Source organism: Seriola lalandi, unplaced genomic scaffold (genome assembly GCF_002814215.2).
Source record: "Seriola lalandi dorsalis isolate HSWRI2012SDOR001 ecotype SW California unplaced genomic scaffold, Sedor1 jcf7180002053798, whole genome shotgun sequence".
Taxonomy (NCBI): domain Eukaryota; kingdom Metazoa; phylum Chordata; class Actinopteri; order Carangiformes; family Carangidae; genus Seriola; species Seriola lalandi.
This window is the reverse complement of record NW_019524351.1, coordinates 6,922-30,891: the sequence shown is the minus strand read 5'-3', so window position 1 is coordinate 30,891 and position 23,970 is coordinate 6,922. Positions and strand designations below refer to the sequence as shown.

Genomic DNA, 23,970 nt, shown 5'->3' with positions numbered 1-23,970 from the left:
TTAGTGTCTCTCTAATCAGGTCTGAAAAGCTGGATTTTAACTTGCATTTGCAATTAGGAGAAAGTGTTTTTACATCTTGAACTGTTTATTTTACAACACTCATGCAGTGTTGAATTGTTAATTCTACTTTTCTTCCAAATGCTACATTTGGCAGTTTTTCCTGTTTTTCTTTTGTTTTTTTTTATTTCACAGCAACGTGAAACTTGTAGTCATAAATAAAATTTGCAGTCCTGTCTGTCTGTGACTGCGACTCTTTGAGTTATGACCCCTTAAAAAAGTAATTACTACCTGTCAACTCTTGTCATATTTCATATTCAACACAAAAGTTATTCTCTTTTCCTATTTGAACAAACAGTAGAGGTAAAACGATTCTGAAAAAAAGATACAGCAGAAATGTATCTTCTTCTTCTTCTTCTTCTACTTCTTCTTCTTCTTCTTCTGCTTCTACTTCTTCTTCTTCTTTTTCTTCTTCTTCTTCTTCAATTATGTGAAAAATTTAGCGCAGTCACAAATAAAGGCAGGGCAGTGCTTCCCAACACTTTTTACTTAAGACTGCTTTAAAAAAGCATGTCTACATAGCAGTGCTGGTCAGTTTCTTATATTGTTTTATTTGTTTGTTTAAATTATTTGGAATTTCATAAGGAAGTAAAAAAAATCTTGAAAAATAAAAATAATTTTGTGTAGCAGACATATATTTCCTTCTTTCTTATTCTATTGTTTGTCTCTTGAATCTTCACTTTCACCACGAGACCCCAAAAAGATCCGACCCACCACTGATTCTACAGTAGCTGAAGTTGCACTGTATTTTTTGTTTCTAATGCTTTAAGTTCTATTGCACCCTCTACTGATAACACAAGAGTACAGTGGACAACTTGACAAACTGACCACTTCGAGGAAAACCCTGCGGTGAATATGAGTGTGTTTCGTGTCTGGCACGTTCAGCTGTGTATGTACAGTATCATCTGGCTGACAAGGTCACTGATACGGCCTCAGAAAGTCTGCGGCAGCTTTTTCGGGCCGCCGGCCACGATGCTTAATCTGGTTCTCATTTTGGGGGCCTGATGGAGCTGTTTGTTTTGGTGAGCGCGAGCAGAGTGCAGAGGAATGCTTTGTGTTGGACAGTGGGATGCCGAGCTGTGAACACACACACACACACACACACACACACACACACACACACACACACACACACACACACACACGCACACAATCTGAAACATGCATACATTCAAGCTGACACCCAAATAGCAGCAGCAGTGTCAAAGGTCAGTGGAAGATTTCTTGAAATTGAGCGAGAGTGATGACATGCAGGTAAATTATTTTCATCATATTTTCCAACATGAAAAATATCCTTAAGGGATCTGTGGGCTTTTTTTTTTTTTTTTACTAAAGTTTTTCATACTGTCTTTTGATGAAAATAAATGGCCAAAAATGGTCAAATTGATTAATCATTTGATTCATTTATGAAGTATATTTTTTACTTTCTCAAATGTGACAATATGCAGCTTTTCTGTTTTTTACTTTCGTAAATGACACACTTTTTATCGGCCAAAACAAGCAACTCAAAGACATCAGTTTGAGTTCAGGATTAGAGTAAGTGTTTGTTGCAGCCCTAGGTGGCACTCTTTTCTTTCCCTATCCGCTCATGGAGGCGAAGAACTACCCAGTTCTTCCACTGTTTGGTCCAAATAAACCACTGTTGCTGCTGCTGCCAGTAATGTAGAACGCATCACGTCCTGTGCAGTTTTCCCTGCAAACACCCACCTGGCACCAGGTGTTCGAAGCAACTAAATCTGTCATGTTTTAGCAAAACGGCTCCTTTTTTCCATGTAAATATTGTGAATTGTTTCTTTAAAGTTAGTTCTAATAAGTCGGTGCCATCTCTCCATCGCCACTGAAATCCCTCGCCGTGCCTGCATGCCGTCTCCTTTACGGTACACACAGTGCAGACAGGCCACGGGTGAAAGAGCTGGTTTGGCTGCTGGGCCCCCCCCCCCCTTTTTTAATCTCTGTTGGTGTCATTGGAGCAGATGTGCCATCCTCCTCCTCCTCCTCCTCCTCCTTCCTCCTTCCTCCCTCCTTTCTGTTTTCTCTCACCCCATTGACAGCCATCTTTCCTCCAGTCCTCATTAGCGAACCGTCCCATGCGTCGCCTCGTCTCACCTCGCCTCGCCTCCCCTCCAGCCAAGCCACATGTACGAGATGCCGCCTTCCCCTGGAGTGCCACAGCGCTGGGCTCAAGACAAAGGGATGTGGGATGGTCTTAGTTAACGAGAAACACGATACTGAAAGAGAGGATCAGAAAAATAAGTACTCTAGCATAAGGCCCCAGTCCCAGCCCCTCCATAAGCCGCTTGAAATCTATTGAGCATGAAAAGTTATTCTAGTATAACATCTAATGGTCTCCCTTCCCAGTGAAAGGAAGAGCGCCAGCTCAAGTGTCTTTTTTATTGCATCTTGAAGACAGTGTTGGAAAAAATGTATTATTCGAGGGAGTCTGTGCGAGTCCAGAATAAGCATTGGGACATACATCTCGGTCGGAACATTAGTTAATGAAACGTTGCGTTCGCTGGCTGTCCGGCATGTGGAGGGTGTTAAATGTTTCTGTGTGGGGTTGATGCAGAAAAGATGCATGCCGGCGTGTCTCTCCAGAGCGTCTGGGATGTTTCTTAAAGCTCGGTTTCAGAGAGCTGCTCTGCAACCTGACTCTGTTTCTGTCTTCTGCTTTCGGCCTCTCTTGGTTTTCTGAATGAGACTGACGGCAGGCAGAGAGCAGACGTTTTCATAAAGGATAGTCTTTGTTTTGCCATGGATGTGGAGATGTTTGGATTCAAAACAATAACATGTGTTTCTGTTTGCTGTGTGTTCCCACTTCCTTCTATTTCTCTCTCTCTCTCTCTCTCTCTCAGGTCTCCAACTGGTTTGCGAATGCCAGGAGGCGACTGAAGAACACAGTGAGGCAGCCCGACCTGAGCTGGGCGCTCAGGATCAAACTCTACAACAAATACGTTCAGGGCAACGCGGAGAGGCTGAGCGTCAGCAGCGACGACAGCTGCTCAGACGGTACGGATTGACAGCTACACACCAGCAGCTCTTTATGTTCCATTCCAGGTTAAATAAGGTTTGTGTTGCAGAAGTTCAGTGGAGAATTCAGATTCCACCAATATCACAGCTCGACTAGTGAAATAGGCGACTGCCCTGCAGACGCAGAAACCGAAGACCCCAGTTTGACTAGACCAGTGGGTCTTAAAGTGGATTCCTTGAGGGGAATAATTTATTTTCACTATAATTCCATCCATAAGTAACATAAAGACAGAATGTATGACTATTTTGATCATGTGTTTTCTGTAATAAAACATCTAAAAGCAAAAGTTTTATCAGATGGGGGACCCTGGGACAAGATCTTATCAAACGGGGGCCCGTGGTCTAATTTGTGAAAGGTTAGGGGTCCTTGATGTGAAAAAGTTTGAGAACCACTGCGCTAGACCGTAAGACAAGAAGTAATATGCAACAGGTGTATGTTGTATGTGTGACTGACTATAATGGATGATGTGAGGGCAAATAGTCACTGATGCAAAGCAATAATAATGGAACATAGAACTCATAGGGTAACTCGGGTGTAAGCAAGACCACTTACTAACATTTAATCGAACTGAAAGTATAAGTCTTTTACTTACTAACACTGTATAACTCATTGTAAACTTACTTTTCCTATTTTGATAATCAGAAGTTATAGCTCTTGGGCTAGTGTTCGGATGGTGGCAGTAGTTAACATCTGGTTTAGTAGAAATCAATATGTTTCCAAAGGCTGGGCAAGTTTTAGAATTGTGAAATTTGTGGAGAAAGAAATGTTATTGATTGTTCTTGAACGTAGCAGAACAGAGGATAGTGCTGCAATCTGCTACGGATCCTACACTTGAAGTACACTTAACTCACATGGAGATCTACTCAGTGGTAAAAACAGTTGTATAATGTGTTCTGTGGCTCGAGAGGAGCTTTGTGAAGTCTGAATATGTCATCAGGAGGCTCTAATGAAAGATGCTCTTCGGTTGCATTATTATTATTGTAGGATCCAGCGTTTTTTGTCCCATGGTAGAAATTAAAACAAAGGATGCCTGTCTCGTTCGAGTCCTCCAACTTCATGAAAGTGCAATACTAAATTGCAACAACGTTACATAGCACTCTCTCACACACTCACTCACACACTCGCACACAAGCGGCCTCTGTTTCCTCTGAAATTTCTGTTGTTCTCATTGTGAAGCTTTTTATATTTTTATTGGTTACACAAATAACCCCGATCTCACTGCAGCTCTGCAGCTCACTGCTGCCGTTCCTTACTACAGTTTAATAGGGGCACATTCATTTAGTTCTGCAAACTAACACCTGCGTCATAGGCGTCCAATTATACTGTACAGTTCAAAAATAAACAATCCACACCTTTCAGCCAATCAGAATCAAGAAGTTTCAGTGGCCATGACATAAATCACAGCACTAACTGAAATTCTGAGGGTTTAAGTCTGTGATTACGGCCTCATTTTGAGCAGTTGTCTGTCAGGTTCCCTTTGTCAAACGCAGTTGTAAGGCTTTTAACACATGGTTCTTATTCCTACATACGTTTGTGTTTAATCAATTTGCTACAAATGAATTTGACATATGGCGAACCTGTGTCAAATTACTGGTTGGTACCTGGGTCTCATTGCAAAATATAATGAAGTAAACATTTTAATTGTAAATGTAGTAGTAGTATATGGCACACAATGTATAGGGAGCAGGATTAACAGGCAGTTAGTGGCAGCATGAAGTTCATTTTTGCAGCAAATGTATATTCTCTATCTTTACTTTCCTTAAATACTGAAAGAAATGTTAAAATCATTATTTATTTCACACTTCTTCCTCATTTCAGGAACAACAGCCGTATTAGTTATCTGAATTTTGTCTGTGACCTTTGACCTCTGTCATTATGGTTGTTTGTAATGGTAACCAAGGAAGTCTGGGGTTATTCTGCAGTTGCTCTAGATGAAAGGAAAAGCTGCAGCAATATCCTTGAATCTATATGTCGAATTTAAAATTCATTTAATTTGTTTGATTGGCAAGATTTAACATAGGTATACAGTATGTTAAAGGATGGAGGAAAACTTTTCCATTTGCTGCTCCATCCATCAGTGTGATGGATGATCTTTTCAAAGATATCACATCTTAATGTCTCAGACCTCCATTATAAATTGGTCCCATACTCTGTTGTAAACCTGATGCTCTCTATATAGAATGACCAGGAAAGTCTCCTGACATCATACTCCTTTTGTGCCCCTGAAATTCAAGTCAAGCATAATGACATGAGGTGAGGCCAAAGGCCAGGCCATCTCTCTCTATTGGTACCCAACCTAAAGCGGGCTGATGCTATGCAGACTCATGTTCTGGTTGTATATAATTGGCAAGTGTGCAACGCAGCCGGGAGACACCGAGGCAGGCGGGCTGCAACACGCTGTCATTAAGACACCCCGCTGAGCCAACCTCTGTCTTCCCAGCCTATAATTGGAAATGAGTAGCTCTCCGTCAGCCGTGTATTTACTGCAAACACATGCTGATTTTCAAGTGACTGCCTTCTTCTTCTCACTGACGGCGCAGAAAACATGGTCAGGAAACATAAAAAAAAAAACCAAAATAAATAAAACACACATACTCACGCAGTGAAAGGATGAACAGAAAGGAAGAACGCTGTGGTGTCGGTGATCTGTAATTAAATTTTTGAGGAGGAGAAGCCGAGCGTGCGGCCGAGAGAGGAATGTGTGCATGGTGTTTGCGTTGTGTCCGCCACAGGCCACTGTACCACCGGAGGCTCTGTATATCTCCCTGACTCTTCTCCTTGTCACATTATGGTTATGAAGCTATCCGCAGCCTGCTCCCGCTTCTGACCCACGCGCTGAAAGGCCCTCCATTATGTTTTTATGCCTGTGCTTTTGTTCCTATTTATGGGGCCAGACCTGACCGAACTAACCCGGTGTGCTATCCTGAAATGGTCCAGCTTGTTTTGTAGCTGCAGCAGCAAGTCCGAGAGAGAAAATGTTGTTTTCCGCAAGGGATCCGGAAAGGACATGCTGTCATGCTTAAAAAGGTGGCACACCTAGATGTAAAAGGACACTGTCATGGGATTATAATGACAATTTTATTATCGCTTTATGTGGTTTCAAAGGAAATGCTGAGGGTTTGTTAATTTCTACCTCAGACAGCGCAGGGGGAGGAGGACAAGTACGCTACCTCCATGTGTTTCTGATATGTGGGAGCTATAATTTTAATTTGGCCCAGACTGAATCAAATGTCCAACCTGCCCAAATTACAAAATTACAGTCTTGGCAGGGAGAGTATCTACAGTGAACTTCTCCCTGATTTCCCTCCCGCCAGAGGATATCTGGTTTTTCAGTGCGGTGTTTTATCTTTCTTCCCCCCTCACTGCTTTCATCAGGTAGGAACCTGTACTTTAATTCAATCTCTTCAGCTGCAGAGCACCCTGGAAATTATTTATTTCTGCAGGGGAATAGAGGGGCAACGTGCTTAAGATGGAGAGGAAATCGACTGCCATCCGTTATGGTTTGGTAATGCGTCTTAAGGCTTGGCGGGGCTTTCTGCTCTTGAGGCGATGCCAACAAGAGGGCAGGAGTGCCAGGTGGAAATCTCCCTGCCCTGGTATTTAGATTGAAGATTAGCTCGAGGTCACCTCACTCTGACTCAGATGGGATGAAAAAGCAGTGCACACGAGTTAGACAGTCATTTAAACCAGAGAAGCATTTGCTCAAAAAAAAGGATTTGATTGCTGCGAGCACTGATGCTGATCGACATAGTTTTTGGATGAGTATTGTTAAATTTGAATGGAAATTATACTGTGCACAGGGTCAATGTTTAAACTGCCTTTAATGAATTATGTAAATGATAATAACTGTACATGTCATTATGAGCTTATGTACAGTCAGTCAGTGAGCAATAGTTTGTTCTGTTTTTGGGTGTGAGTTACATACACAATGGATGTTTATGGGAACTGCTTTTAATTAGGCTTTTAAAAAATGTATTAAGTATATCAATTATCAATGAGCACCCACCTACAAAAAGTTACACTAGATTTGACCAATCATTTGTTATAGTAGCATTAAAATCAAAAGTGTAAAAATATCTTTTTAGGAATGACTCATACAGTATAGAAATGTTGCACAGGTGAAGAATAAATACAAGACAAAGTATGAAAGATAATATGAGTGTGAATGAGTAAAAATACTTGCAAAGGTGTCCTTTGCTTTGGAAGATAAAAATCTAAAACTCTGAATCTGTTTGTGCCTTGACGCTGTAGATGGTGACAACCCTCAGAGGACACAGAGCGGCCCCGAGGAGCTTACCAAGCCCATGTACCAGAGTGTCATCAAGAAGGAGGGCTCCTCCATGGTGGGCATGGGCATGGCCATGGGGATGGGGATGGGGATGGGTATGGGCGCGGGACTGCGCTCGGCCGCCGAAGCTGCCTCACTGGCCGAGGACTACGTGTCTCCGCCCAAGTACAAGAGCAGCCTGTTGCACCGCTACCTGAACGACTCGTTGCGCCACGTCATGGTGGCCAACGCCGTCATGGACGCTCGCAAGAGGAACCACTCCGGCTCCTTCAGCTCCAACGAGTACGACGACGAGCTGCTGTCACCGTCCTCCTCCGAGGCCGAGGCGAACTTTGTTTATCGGGCTGGTAAGGAGCCACATTTCTTGCATTCTTTCCCCTCACACACGCACGACATCCTTCACTTTTGTTCTTTTTTTTGTCCCCTCCATCTGCACATTTTGTTTTAATTTCTGCAGCTGGTGCTGGTGGTGTTATTTCCAACTGTCTGCCTCTCTGCCTGTCTTCCTCCCTCCCTCTGCCATATTACACTGTTTTCTCCCACCTCCCTACTTTCACTTAATATGGGGTTTGTGTTGCTAAATGTGTTTCTTATGACTCCTGATATGGAGATGCAGTTAAGAGGGCCCTGAGCCTTAAATCTATTAGATTTAAGCAAGACTGCAGTGTGTCTAAAACACACACACACTCATGTATTGTCACTTCACACACTCGTGTAAGCACACTGGCTGTCTCTCACCCACTCCAGCTGAGCAGAGAAGGAATTCCCCCCAGCCAGCTCCTCTGACCAGGCTAGGCCAGACACAACAAGGCCATGTGGAACATGCTCACTTTCATGCTACTGTTTGGCAAGTCTTTGATCCTGCCATGAGGTCCTGCTGGGAGAGCCAGGACAGGGAAAACAGGCTGTGTTTGTGTGTCAGCAGACTGGGTGAATGTGATACATAAAAAATGCATTTCTTTTTTAGATTAAAGTCAATTTACTTTGGCTTTAAAAAAGAGAAAAAATATAAAACTATACAGATCAATGTCTCGTTTTAGTTTCCCCAGCAAAGGCAACATAACATTAACAAGTTGTTGCCGGTCATGTTTACATTATTGCTGCAGATGTCCGACAGAGTTGAAGGTGTCTGGCCTTGTTTTCCTCCCTACACGATGAAAAACAGCGTTCAGAGTGAGATGAAACCTTTCTTTGGTTTAGCTCCTGTTTTATTCTCCTCTCTCTGCCTGTTTTCATATTGGTTAGTACAATATGTTCCACTCTGGGAACATATTGTGTTTTTGGCACAAATGGGCAGAAATGAAAGTCTCTGAAAGGAAATAATCCTTTAAAAAATGTCGCCTTACAGACTTTGTTACTCACGTGTTTTTATTTAGGGCGTCTTTGCCGGACGACAGTTTATTTCAGGCAAGATTCAACTCTGTAACGTGAATGAAAAACAAGCTGGATACATTTTAAAAAATTCAAATTGATTTTGCAGTTTCAAATCTAATCACTGTAAAACATAATACAGGAACAGTAGAATCAACTAATCATTTATCATTAATTTAATGTAAATATAAGTTTTATTGATTTCATATCAGTTCCAACTTAAAATTTCTAGTTATAAACTCTATTTATAAATATGAATATAAAAATTAAGTCTTGTGACTTGATTTCACTCAATTTATCAAATTAATTTTCTAAAGAAACACAGTTAGTATATTAGCAAACTTCCCAGCATGCATTGTTTGAGGGTTATGACTGTCCAGAGAGCCTTCTTCTACACACATGATGGAAACCGGTTGTTCTACATTACATTAAATCAGGACCTAATGGACGCTCATATTCTTCCGTGCAGTGAGTTTAGTGCGAATCACAGAACTCTGCGTGATACAAAAGCTTTAACAGTGTCTCACTTCACAACTTGTCTGAGCTGTGAACAATCAAGGTCAGATCTGTCTTCTTCAGCTGAGAACACTGGCCCCTTTGTTCACTTCATAAGCGATAGTGATGTTTTCACTTTCTGCTGAGCGTGGACTGAGTCCCTGAAGGGGCCGGATTTGAAGGTGTAGGTGACGGAGTGACGGAGGATGGGGGAAGCTTTGTGTGGGGGGAAGAGCCGGTTTTATTGTGTTTCATTCAAAGCTCGTCTTATGGACAAATGTGTTTCATATTATCTGAGCGTGATGGAGGGTGGAGTGTGAGTGTAAGTGTGTGTGTGTGTGTGTGTGTATGAAATGCATCAGCGACTGCGACGGTTACAGTCGTCCTGATCAAAAAGCTTAAAACCCTGTGACCTGAACGAACATCAGGCTTTTTCACAGCGAAGCACCTGCTGGGTCTCACAGATGGAGAAGGAAAGAAAGAGATGGATAGACCAAGTGAGACTTATAACTCCCTCTCTACCAGATTTTAATAAGAGAAATCCCAGAAAAAGATTAATTCACCTGGCTGGCTTGCTGTTTTTAATAGAGAGTAACTATTTTATCTCTATGGTTAATATAATTTCTTGGCACCGACGTCTCCCTCTCGGATTTCTCGGGCTCTGGCACCTTTACAGAAGTGTTACTCTGTTACATGCAAGAAAAGCTTTTGAGTCCACACATGGAAACTTCTCTGAAGCCGTGTTGACTCATGGGATCGAACACCTGCTGGGGCCCTCCGCTCCGATTGCCCAGTCGAAGAAACGAAACAAAGAAAAGTCGGGAAAATGAAATTTTAATTCCACACCTGATCTCGCCGACGTAGACAGAACAAATGAAAGAGGGAGACAGAGAGGAATAATTTTAAGCTCGGGTTTGCATCATTTCCTTTTTTCTCCTGTGGGCTGCATATTCCAGATATTTTTTGTAGTGAGCACATTCCTCTTCACAAATAGTTTTATTGTGTTTTTATAATAAGAGAAAAATGTTTCCCAGAGTAGCAGATTTCACATAAATCTGTACTTATATCAGGTACACAGAGAAAAACAGACAGAATAAATCAGACTTAAGCTCCCTCTATGTTCCCCCTAGTTCCTTTTTGACAATGACAAAACGTCTGACATTTTCAGGCAGCAAGGAGGAAAAGAATTTGAACTCGAAAGAAAGAGCACAAACGATGTCTCTTGGCACGCTCTTTTGCTGAATTCCTGCCTGTAAAACAATTGTGATTGGTCAAAGCGAAAGTGGCGTGCCTGGCAACCATCATACCATTGGCTAAAAGTCCATTAATGGGCCAGTTGGCTGTTGTGACCGCGGCCTGAGCCTACAGTGTTATCTGTGACTACAGAGGGCAGTCAGACGTGGCAGGAGATGGAGAGTGTAGATTTACCCCAGTGGAAAACTAAACTTCTGCTGGCTTGAAAGGACTCACACACACGCACACACTCATGTACCATTCACAGGCCTCATACAAGCACAGGCACACACACACATCCAGTACAAACAGCCACATGCACACACACCTACAGGCCAAAGCCTGTGGGGAATTTCATTGAACACAAGGAGCAGTAGAATTCCATCACACATGCCAGGGGTTTCATGCCAAATTACCCTTTAATGGGATATTAAATGGCAGGAATCTGGCTGAATGTTTTTCTTCTTGCTCAGTACCAGATTTCGCCCCGTCTGATATCATATAGATCATTATACGCCAAATAACTCCCAACGTTTCTGCGGATGGAGACTAAGAGATCTCGGTCAGACATTTTACACGAGGTTGACAGGGCTACGTTTTCTCAGGTTCTCTCCTTTATGGACTCTGGTTACAGCTGAGCACAGTAGCCTGATGGTGAATTGAGAGTGCTTGCCAATGTCTCTATTGATGTGGAAAAGTACAGATAGCTGAAAGCAAGTCAGTGGCCACCAGCAAGTTTCCAATAATTTGATTTTAATGTGCCTCAGTCAAAAGTGTATCTATTAAATTAAGATAACAATGTTTTTTCCCCCTGATTTTCTGATGAAGACTAAGGGTCTACAGCCATGTTAGCAGCTATGTCAGCTAAATGCTAACATCGGCATGCTAAAATTCTCAGAATGAAAATGCTAATTTGCTGATTTGTAGAAGGTAACGTTTGAGTGTTATCATGCTAATGTTAGCTAATTACACCCGACAACACAAAGTCCAGTTGAAGCAGATGGGAATGTCTAAAGTTTTGCAGGTTTGATTTTATTATTGGACAAACTTTGATCCCATGATAGTGTCGGATCAAAAGTTAGTTAGCTCACCGAAGTTATTAGATTTCATTCATTCATTCGTGGCAATCCATCCAAAAGTTGTCAAGACATCTAACTCAAAACCACAAGACTTGACAGTCCAACTAACAGCTATTGATATGTTTCAAACTACTACTAGCATGGCTAAAAATAATTTTAGACGGCATCTTTATTGTTTTTCCATTTTCTGTCATTGTTTCCATGCTGCATGTTACTCTGTATAATTTAACAAGACCACTAGTCTACAGCCGTGCTAGCAGTTCTGTGAGGCTGTACTGAAGTAACATGTTGCAATGTAAATATGCTGGTGTTTACCAGTGTTTTAACCATGTCCACCATCTTAGTTTAGCATGCTAGCATGCTAACATTTGCTACTTAATGATAAATACAAAAGACAGTTGAGGCTGATTGGAATAGCATTAGTTTTTTAGTGATTTGGTTATAAACCAAAGTGCTTAACAAAGTTAAGGGATCACCAACTTTATTACAATTCATCCTGAGAGGAACATAGGAATGTCTGGCATGGCTATACATTGAATTTATGTGTTTAATGCTGCCAAAATGGTCTAATTATTTATTTTTGTCTGTTATTATGTGTTTATGGCATTTCTCATCAACAGATATCTAAGCCAGAGTCTTTTGGACATACAACGCAGCAGTAAAGTAGCTCATTTCCAAGTCAGGTGCAGTGTAACACATACGTTTCTCAGAAATCTGTTCAATGAAAACAGCAGCGTTTGACAGCAGCAGCTGAGATCCTGAGGGCCTTTCAAATTAGGTTGCAGTGAGCGCCAGACAGTTATTGAAACCTGGAGAGTTTAGTGGCACTTAAGGAGCTCTGGAGTCGTCCAGGTGAATGGAAGAAAAGTTGTCTTAATGTGGAAAAGAAGAAGAATGTTTGGATTTCTTTTCTTGAGGTATAAAGATAGAAAGATGTGATGGTTGTTCATGATAAAAAAGAGATTTCTATCTTGGCTATTTTCATATTTTGACTAACAAGATATACTGGATTTCCTTTACCGTTATTGTCTCTTTTGTTTCCTTTTCAACTGTGATGATTTATTCAGCAGTGCTGTTGAGGGATAGTGGCTGTTGTGGCAGATTTAAGACTCTGATGTCACATTTGCTGACTGATGACACGTGGTGTAATTTACCGTAGATAATGCTCAACATGGGGCCTCTCGGTGACTATGAAACACTCCAAGACAGTGATGGCTGAGAGCTCCACATCTTTGGAATCCAGAGATGTGGATTAACTGGCTAAAAACTGGTCTTTCCACACTTTCATAGGAAAGGAGAAGGGGAAGACAGAGAGAGGAGGATGTCAGGGATGTTGTTCCAAGACGGCAGTTTTTGCCAAGACTCACTGGGTTCAGGTTGGGCTTCGGGAGTCAGTGTGGAGGGGATGCGAAGAGGAGAGGAGAGGGAGGCACTTGTTCCATCCAGATCAAGAGCTGAGTTTCTCCAGCAGTGGCCTGTTGGAGAAAAAGACAACATGGTGGCAGTGACTAAGAGACACAGAGCGTGTGGTTGGAAGAAATGAGTGTGTGCATAAGTGTGCGTAAGTTCTTGAATTTCTTCTCATAAAGATAGGGAAGTCTGCCAGAGTGAGGGCAGCTGGCCTGGCCTGACTTTAAGTGGCTGTTTTAGACATAAAACTTGGACTTAGTGATCGAGTGAGACAAACAATTAAACCACTGTGAAGGCAAAGTTCACCCAAATTACAAAAAAATATTGCTATTTTTGCACTTACTCATAGTGTTGTCTGGCCATGGAGATAGTTTTCTTTTCTTCTACCTTCTGCCAGAGCAATGGAGATGATGAGGATTTTATTTCTGCTCCTCGGAGTATTCAAAAATTTCCTTTGAAAAATTCAACAGTAAAGTTGTCTCTCCAAAATCAGTGTCCTTGTGACGCTGGATAATCCGGAGACATCACTTCCAGCTGTGGACCAGTGGTTCCCGAACCTCTCAAACCTTTTTTTTATTAGAAATTTTTTCCAACAATCTAACAAAGTAGGTAACTGTTATGTAAAATATATTATAATTATACAATATTAATTGAAATTATTGTCAGTTACTATGAAAAAAAGAAGTCAGCAGGCTGAGTTGCTGTGCAGATTCATAGATAAATATTTTACTTAAAAGAATTGAGTATGATAAATTGTTAAAAGTATTTTAGTTTTATTAAAAGGATAATTGGCTTAGATAAAACAACTACACAGAGAACTCATAGCATTATGCTGTTCTTCATTTAGCTCTCTTAGTTGATGAGTTCTACATCTGATAACCAACATATTAATAGGGATTTAATGACATGAAATTTGTTGCTCATTTCTATTGTTTGAAATTGTGATATAAAAATATAGTTTATATCAATGTAGCCTCTTTTTATGTAGTGAAAGTGTTATTTTTTCACTGCTGTGAGCACCACGGATGAAATTCCAGTCACTTCCCTTGTATCGAGGTGGCTGAAGCAGGTATCTTCATCACTCTTTATGACAGGAGCAAGTCGAAAAGTCGCTTCGTAATTTGGCTGAAGTGACCCTTTAAAGTAGGTTTAGAGTGAGGACTTGGGTTTAGGATGGTGATGGTGTACAAACAAAGTGTAGTCCACGTGTCTTGGTGTGTATATGTGTGTGTAGCAAAAGATAAATATACCCACATATGCATGTACAGATGCTTCCACCACCCTGGTTCTTGCATGTGTCCGAATAAGAGCTTTAAATTATTCCTCACGTATAAAGAAAGATGGTCTGTTGAGGTTTGGTGCAAACATAGTTAAAAACAAATTTCCTCTTGAAAAAAGTCATCTCCATGTGCACAGTTATGCTCATGCACTTTTGTTTCCCTTTCCTTTTTCTGGATGGATGGTTATAAGAAATCTCTATAGGAACCTGAACAGGAGATTGTAAATTTATTTTTGTTAAACCACGGCAATAAAATTTCAGTGTCATATAATGTGCATGACACAATAGATAATATAACTAACTAGCCAACTATATTACAAACACATACTCTAAAGTCATTTGCACTCTGTGGAGTCGTCAGTGATGGAGCTGAGAGGCTGTGAAGTGTCCCTCTGGGTGTGGCTGGTCCAATGGTGGGAACGACTGGGAGTTGGCAGAGGTGAGGTATAATCCTGGCATCAAGCTGTGGTGCAGCTTCATGCGAATGGAAAGGTGGATAAGAAGACAGAGAAAGTGAGGAAGAAAAAAAAAAAAAGAAAAAGAAAAACCCTGATGGTGAACCTCTGTCACTGGAAGATGAGATATCGGCTTCCGACCACTAAACAGAGGCTGGGTGCGAGGCAAACAGAGAAGACAGCAGCAGACTGAGACAGTGTTCATTCGAGCCGTCATCCTGCGGAGAAGTGTTAACACACAAACATCGACACAGAAACTGTTTATATGCAGCTCCCTAACATAGAACTGGAGGAGTGCAGAATAATGAGCCCTCTCAACCTGATCGTTTTTAAATCATCAGCGTGCCAAAGCTTTTTGGGACGCGCACACACACACACACACACACACACACACACACAATCGGGTCATCAGACTCAGAAAGCACAGCTGCCTGCCTAGTCAGGGAAACCAAGCCGCGCTGCCCTGGTCTGTATAAAACACAAATTGTTTCCATTTAAAAACTGAGCCGTGTCTAGAACAATAGGCTTCCATTGTGTTCCCACGGGACGGAGGAGAGCAGAGAGTGAGGGTGAGGTTTAATGAGAGAGCAGAGGTGTGACCCAGTGAGGACACAGAACACACACACACAGAAATCCCCCAGGAGTGTGAGAGGGCAATTCAACAACCTACCACTGAGAAGAATTGCAACATAATGATGCAGTGAGTGCAGCACAAACATATCATTTGGCCTCCAGCTCCCAAAAAAAAGGATATTTTTGGGCACATGAAAACACTTAAAAATCCAAATAATGTTTACTCGTGGTTTCTGCTTTTTTTTACCCCCTGATGTGTGTTTTTTTGTTACCGCAAACAACAGCCACTCATCCCCCGAGGATGTTACTCACAAACCTGTGATGAAATGGGTCGGCTCTGTTTTGTCTCTCTTGTACCTGTTGTGTCAGAGCAGTGATAACAGGCTCATCTGTTCATCATCAGCGATGCGTCCCTGTTGTCATGAAGTCAGTATTTGAAGTATGAGCCCTCTGATCCTCAGATGCTATCGCTGTCTGCTTTTCAATCTTTTTGTGATGATCATTTTCATGCGATCATCTGTTGTCACGCCAAATCCCAAACCCCGATCTCTGCTCATGATGAGGCTGGGTTTTTTTTTTCTTTTTTTTTGTTGTTTGTTCATGACACCCTGGCAGTCCACACACACACATCCACACAAGCACATAAAGAAGACACTCGCACACTTGCCATGACAACGTATTTACTTCCCTGTCGAGACACTCTTCTCATTTTGGCTGATTTACTGGGGCCCTGATTACACTCTGTTTACTGGCACTCGTAAACACAATGACAACCTGGCAGCGTTTAAACATCTGAAACACTGTTATTATTTCTCCATCTAGCAAGACGACATAAGGCAATCCTCATTGCTGGGTCTTGGTTATCTGCCCCGACCGCAGCCACACCAGTGTGTCATCTGCCGGGCAGACACGGAAAAAAAGTCACACAGAAAAAGAAATGCAGCGGATGGGAGAGTCATTTTTGGGCAGAGGCTCAGTATCTGTCTGGCTGCAGCGCTGTGCATATGTTCTGTTAAATAGTATAAGAGCTAATTATTCACTATTTTTTTAAGTGATGAAAGCGTTGTCAGGGCAAATGGAGAAGGCATTAAATTCACGCCGTGTATGATGTCTTTGGCTAACTGAGTGGAATTGACAGTTTGGTTCTTTGGAGTCTCAGACTCAGACTTTTCACCACCCGTAGAGACAGAGAGAGAGAGAGAGAGAGAGAGAGAGAGAGAGAGAGAAACGGCTGGGAGGGGTAATATAGAAGCAGCGTTGGCAGAATGCAAGGCAGCAAAGTGCCAAGGCATCTCTAACTTCATTTACAGACCCTTCTTGACATTATAAAAAGCACAGATCATTAAAGAAACATATAAAAGATAGATCTGGGAGCCTGAAAGCGCGAGCGATCACTCTTTGTTGCACCTCACGCTCAAGACTGTGGCTTGGGTTGGTGTCAAATCAAAGATAGCATCAATAAACGTCGCTGTAAATCGCCTGAAGCGTTTGTCATTTCCTGTTTTGGACAGAATCAAAAAGATTTGGCTCGAGGCAACTGGTCCATGCAGTCACTTGTCTGCACATTCAGTAATCTCAATGAGACTTTACATCCGGTAAGCGTCATGACACAGACGTTGCTGGAGGTGAAGTGTGGCTTAAGGATAATACACTTCTGTCCAGAGCAGCATTATGACTCACCTGTGTTGACAGTAAGTCCTGACTCATGCTCAGACCCTGGAGCGGCTGTGTTAGATAACAAAGAGGCTGCTTAATGACTCTGTGATCTGTTCTCATCTTGACCTGTATTGTGGTTGCACAGGTCAGCGGCAAGCCGATTGTCAAGACTGCAACACCACTCTGGTTCTCATCAGGTGCTTAAAGGGAAATCAGCTTAGATCATTTCCTCAGTTTAGTGTGTGTGTGTATGTGTGTGTGTGTGTGTGTGTGTGTGTGTGTGTGTGTGTGTGTGTGTGTGTGTGTGTTTGTGTGTCCAACTTTCAGTCTGCCTGCAGTGGTAGAATAATCTTTTCATTTCTGTCAAAGTAAACTATGTCCATCTTCTGCCCAGCAACGCACAACTTTTTGATACGAACAGGGTTATAAGGGGTTTATTAGTGAAAACTAATGGCTGTATTAATTGTTAATAAATCAATGAATGATACTTCTTAGGCATTTCTGTGAACAGCTTTTGCACTGACACGTTGTCAAGAAAACTCTCTGACTGGTGTTTATCCTCCTGCAGCAGGACATCAGTATTTAGCTGCTTTTTATGTATCAAGTCATTATTAAGATTAACAGCAGACTTAATGGAATTTATCAATAATATAACATTTGTAATTTCTGATGACTAACAAAGTTAAAGTTTTACTGCTGACATATATATAGAAGCCGAGAAACTTGTGACCATTTATCAATTACTTTATTTACAGTGAGAGCAGACTTTATGGTTTATTAGCCCTTTATTAATTACTTATTAACCCTCATAGCTGTAAACTTAATGGTTTAATAGAAATAATAACATTACTTTAAATGTAATCTATAAGGTATAAGTAAATGAGTCATTAACCATTAAGAAAGCCAAATGTTCCGACTTACAAACCTTTAAAGGACTTTATGACAAAGTGGTAACTTTTATTTTTTATGATTTCAACTGTTCTTAAAAATTGATGGAATTTTCGTTTCATACTTGTATGAAACTTTGGTCACGTGATAACAAGGTTTTAAAGCTCTGGAAAAAGCTAGTAAGGTAATATTGAGGTAATATTCACACCGAAGTTCTGAAAGGAGTTATTTGACATTTTGAGAAACATAAGAAGATCAACGGCACTTTCATGCCTCTACATTAACTGTGAAGATGGAATGGATAACTTAGCTTAGCGTAACAACCGGAAGCAGGAGGAAACAGCTTGGCGGGCCTTCGCCAAAATTCATCAAATAGTTTCAAAACAAAAGACCCTCTAAATCTCAACCACAAATTGTAGAGGTGCTGCAACCAGGCCAGGTTTTTGCCCCTGCTTACTGTCTTTATGTTAAGCTAAGCTAATCATCTCCTTACATAGCTAATGAAAGAAACCAACTAAGCACGTTCCTCAAAAATGTCAAACCATTCCTTTATCTTGCCTTTCCTCTTACCTGTTCTGTTTTACAAAACACTTTCCTCCGTTCCTTTTTATGGTCGTGGGAACATTGTAAAGCCACCAATGACTAATTTATGACCTAAGAATTGACACTTATTCTAAGTCACTTTGGATAAGACCACCACCTAAAAGCATGAAACTTAAATCTCGTATAAAACGTTTGTGTTTTGTGTGTGTGTTTATTTGTCTGCCAAATTCAGCCCAGCCCTCGGTTTGTGCAACTTAGCCTGCCTTGTTTATTGTTGTATGTTGCTAACAACAGCACCAGATGGTAATGATGATAGTCAACCACTCTCCTCCACAGTCGTCTTAACAGGTGTAACCTCATTCCCCCTGTAATTTGTCAGCCCCTGCTTGTTTTCCCTCATTTTCACCAAGTTTTGTTAAAGCTTGTCAGGGTGTGTGTGTTTTTTTTTTTTTTTTACCCTCTTTTTGCTCTCCCTCCATCACCCCGCGGTGATGCTAAGTGAGCTAGTATTTTTGGACTTCCACCACGACGCCAGAAACCATCAGCCTTCTTAGCTTTCCCCTTTGGCGGTCCGTGAAACCCCGCTGTCGGTGAAGCCCAAAGGCAACAGCAAAGTGGACTGAGTGTTCGGTAGCAAAGTAGAAAGCAAAAAAGAAAAAAAATAGAAAAGAAAAAACAGGGAAAAAAGAAAAAGAAAATAATAAAATGTCCTCTGTGATTTATTGGTGATTTATTGAGTCTTTGGCACCACTCTTGTTTTAAAAAATCTGAGTTTTAGATGTTTTAGGCACATGGCTTTGGAAATAGAGTTTTTGTATGCAGTGGTGCATTCCTAGATCCTGGGGTCTGGTGTCCCCGTAGGCAGAGACTGATGCTTAGTCCAACAGGGGATGGTGTGAGGGGGGGTGGGGGTAGGGAGGTGGTCCTGGAGATCAGGATGGCTTGGGTCAACGTTGCATCCACACCTTCTCCATCTGGCCCTTGAAAACACTGTTTTGCATGTTCCGAATGCAGCATCTGGACAGTGGCTGCTTCACACACACTGACACTGGAAACACTTAAGGTTGTGGATGGACAGGAACACACATCGCACTTCACAGAACACTTTCTTCTGCATGTTGTTTGTCTTTGATGTCACCGCGTTTGACCTTTTCGCTGCTGTCACCAACCAATCTATACACGGGGCACCGCAGCAGTAAACACTGAGCTAATATGTCTTGGGGGAACATAAACAACACATGAAAACAGTGCAATTGGCCTATAATTACAGCGCTGTGATTATGGAGATCAGTGCATATTTTTAATCAGGACCAATCCGCTGTGGAGCGCTGGCAACAATCAAGAGTAGATGGAGATGAGGGTGCAGAGAGGATGCCTCCAGTCCTCATGTATCTACCTGATATTCACAATTTAGGCTAAAAAAATAAGTGGCTGAAAAATGGTTTTAAAAAGAGAATAAGAAAAACAGGAGATGGATAAAATCAAGGGCTTTCAAAAACAGCTTTTGAGCATAACACAGTCACCCTTTATTAAAGCATAGAAAGGAAACTGCATTTGTTTTGGCTGGGCTGCATTGGAATGGTCAGTCTCGAGTACATGGATCAGAGGGTGTTACAGCAAGACCGCTGCAGCAAGAGGTGATCGAGTGGAGGACAGAGGATGAAGGACCGGAGGAATATCAATAATAAAGCAAGATAAAACAAGATAAAGGCAGAAGGAAAGATAGGGCGGCAGGGAGTTGTGACAAGAGGAGAATGCGAGGATTTAGTTGGAACGCTTTGACGCACTAAAACCGAAAATCTCAGTCTGTGGTTTGTACTTCTGGGTTATCATGTCCTCATCTCCCTCACACACGTGCGCACACATTCCTCTCTTCTCCTGTCTAAGAATGATCAGCAGAGGAAAACTGGGGAGTGAAGTCTATCTCTCTCTGTGGAATACACCTATTACAGAACAAACGGGAAAACTACAGGAAATTTCATAATCAGGCCCACATTAGCCCAGGGCCTTGCACACCCGGCACCGTCAGTGTGGGTCACGCTACATGGGAACATTTTTGGAAAACAAGGGAGGAACAGAGCAAGGCATTGGGAATAATTAGGCACTTATGGCAGCTTGCAAAATCCTGGACACTGAATCCAGATCTTTGGAAAGTCCACGGAGGGCTTTGGCGAGGTTAGAGGTGACAAAGCAGAACGGTAAAAATCTAGTGTGTGCTTTCTCCGACGCCAGAGGAGTTTGGAGTTTTTGGCTCTCCGTCTCTGTGGCCGTCTGTGACAATGCTAAAACCCCGAACACAGTGTCCTCGTGCAACCTTTTCCAGTCCCTCATAACTATCATGGGAATGAAATTCCAGCGCAAAATGAAGGGTGCAGATTTTCATTAGCAGGAGGGAATGCACAGGAACGCCCGTCCACTGTCGAGCTGCGGTGACGGTGGCGCAGGGAAGGGGATCGTTAAAACGGCTGCTCAGGTTTAGACATTTGCTTTACTGGGAAACATGGCGTGGGGTTGCAGGAGGCTGGGAGATGTGTTTGTGGTGGTGATTAAAAAAGTCACATGCAAGAGAGCAAGAACTTATTGTTGCGCAATGGACGTAGGTAAGACGAACTCTTTGGTGCCTTTCGACTAAATGGAGATTTCTAAGAGAATGTGCCCTCTTTTGAACGTTCTCAAGTCGGCGAGTCGGCTATACCTGGTCAAGACTGAACTTCTTAAAAGATCACGGGGCCTTAGCTGTGTGTTTAGTTAACTTAAAGAAAGCGCCTGGAAGCTGCACAGCGAGGAAATCCAGATGCTCTGGTCTCTTTTAATGCCTCATGAAAACGCCAAGCCTGTGTCATCGTTTTCACTGCCGGGCAAAAACCTACCGAGAGCTGGGCCCGAGAGAGAGAGGACAGGTTCAGCGCAAACACACACACAAACACAGACGTGCACATGGTCTTTCTCTCTGAGTGAACGGCACGCTGAAGTAAACACTCTCGGCTGCCCTGAAGAAAAGTTTCGTTTCATTGTTTAATGACTTTGCTATTCCCTGCTAATGTTTTACATATGAGATAGAGATTGCTCCCATTTGAAGAGAGAGAAGAAAAAAAAAAGCGAGCAGACATCCATCTTTCTCTCACTGACTCACTTGCTGTCTTTTCATTCCCACTCAAATCTTTTACGCTCAGTCATTTTCAATCTGATTTCCTCAGACAACTCAATTACGTTGGCCGGGGCCCATTTGTTTTTGAACAAAATATTAGAGAATGGAGTTTATGAGTCATAAGAAACATCTTTCAACTTGATCCTATTAGTCACCTTGTTTCTTGACGGCTTCTTGCAAAACGTCCTTTTTGTCCAGCATCTGAGTAAAGAGAGAAAACAGAGCAACACATGTTTGCACAGGACACGGTGTACACATGCAGACCTCACACAAAAGCCTGTGCACACGCACACACCTCTTTAGATTTCAATAAATCCTCATTGACCCTAAAGAACTGCAAAATTAACCTTTTTTTTCTTCTTCTTGTGCTTTCAGAAACCACAGACCATGGATCAAGTAAATTTGACAGGTGAGTGGACTTTCTCTTACCTTGCAGTCCAGATCAAATCCTCTTTTTTCATCCATTACAACCTGACCTCTAATGCCCCCCCCGCTCTGTTTTGTTCTTCCCTGCGCATGTTTGCATGTTGTGCTGATCATCAGTGGCGGCAATGGCGTCGCAGCTGCGCAAAAGGAGAAGGTGAAGGGCAAAGACGAGACGTACTGGAAGGAGATCAACGCCGCCATGGCCTTGACCAACTTGGCGCAGGGGAAGGACAGCGCCTCGGGGACCACCAGCTGCATCATCCAGAAGTCCTCCCATATAGCAGAGATCAAGACTGTTAAAGTGCCGCTGATGCAGAAATATTAGCCCTGACGTCACCCTCCCGTCTCTCTATGCAAACCAGCAAACATTCCTGTTTCAGCAAGCTCGCCAGAGTCCAAATAAACCCCCCCCCCCCCACCCGACATGAAAAGAGAAATGTTGTGTAAGGATGGGGGGTGTTTGAGGCGAGGAAGTGTGGAACAAAAAGAGAACTCTCATTCTTTTTGGTTGTTATTGGTGTCTTAAAAAGTGCAACAGAGGCCTTGACCATCCTTTTCTTTGCTGGGTTAATGTGCGATAGACAAGTGTTGGTGATAGTCTCACTGCAGTATTTCCTAAAACAAGACACTTTTGTAATGTTAACTTATTTTTGGATGAGTCTGATTTTTTTTTTTTATTTCTTCTTTTTTTACGCTACAAAATGTGTATTTTGCCAAAGTGCCTTTTGGTTATTTAGACAAATAACTCACCGACTGTGGTCAATGCAAAGTACAGATACTGAGGTGCCTATTTGGAATTTGTGAAGGAATATTTTACAAAGTTTAGTGTCACAGTCGTGATTCATGATTTGTTTTGTGAATGGAAATCCACCATAACAGCCTGTGCCTTAAGAACTGAGTGAGCTCACCATCTGAGGCACTGATGAACTCACACACACACACACACACACACACACACACACACGAACACACACGGACACACACAGAAACACACTCGCAGAAAATGCCCAGCATTAATTCTCTTTTCTTGTTTTGACTGGAGTCTTCATTTTGACTGTAAACTGAACACTGTTTTGTCTCAGTCCGCCTCTTGTTTCTGGCAGGCCATCAAGAACTGTTGGATACAGAGATAAGTCGCTCTAACATGAGCAGAAGATCGATAAACAGCCAACGTTCTCCACATCTCAGCCTTGGATTTCACTAACCAGCAAAGGATTCCTGTCTTATCACGGCTTTTAGTTGCTGAAACGTGCACAAATTCCCAGCTGGACCCAAATGAAGTCACATGCACCTACGCAGCAGCGACACAGGTCTACGTAGATCCACTGGCATCTCGTAAAGGGTTCAATACAGTATTTGTTCTAATGGAAGAATGCCATGACCTAAAAGGGATGTTTTTGCTTTGCAGTATCAGTGTTTTTTTGTGTGTGTGAACAGTGTTGCCTTTTTCACTTTTTCTTGCTCAGAACACGACAGTCCGGAGTGAATTAAAAAATAAATAAAAAGCCAGCACCAGCTCCCCCAGCCTTTTGATCCTCAGCCCTCTCAGCTGTTTAGCATTACATTTAAATTACAGTTTACAAGAAGCCAGAGGATAGACTTAAAAGTTTGACTTCCTCCCCCTCGCTTTCTTTTTTTTTTGTTTGTCTTCAAAAATACACACTTCAGTATTATCTCTTTGTCGCCAGAGCAAGTGTTCAAAGTATTTGTTATTGTGAGTCTGTATATGTGTGGTTTTGTTTTTGTTCAAAACTTTGTACTTGGTTTTACTTAACCATACCGCATTAAGAGCTTCTTTTGTCATCCAATGGAAAGAATCTTTTTTTTATAGAAAGTACTTATGTACGGTGCATATGGTATAAACGTTTGCGGCGAGGGATGCCAAGTTCACAAACTGGTGGACTTATGGGAGAAACCGAAGTTGGCTCTCTGTGCCGACTTTTTAATTTTATGTATATCTTCAAGGTACTGTTTATGTGTGTCAAAATGTACACTCCTTCATGAATTGTGCAGTTTTGATTTTTTTGACAACCCAGACTGT

General features: G+C 42.0%; 1 protein-coding gene across 2 annotated transcripts in view; it reads left to right on the top strand.

Annotated features, from left to right (window-relative positions):
• Positions 1-23,964, top strand: part of mkxa (mohawk homeobox a) — a 28,351-nt gene extending 4,387 nt beyond the window's left edge. For both annotated transcript variants that reach the window (XM_023401873.2, XM_023401872.2), the window contains 4 exons: positions 2,910-3,063; positions 7,337-7,720; positions 21,879-21,912; positions 22,047-23,964. In XM_023401873.2, the coding sequence (XP_023257641.1) occupies positions 2,910-3,063; positions 7,337-7,720; positions 21,879-21,912; positions 22,047-22,254 (780 nt within the window). In that variant the 3' untranslated portion in view covers positions 22,255-23,964. The remainder of the gene's footprint in view (positions 1-2,909; positions 3,064-7,336; positions 7,721-21,878; positions 21,913-22,046) is intronic.
• The last annotated feature ends 6 nt before the right edge of the window (positions 23,965-23,970 follow it).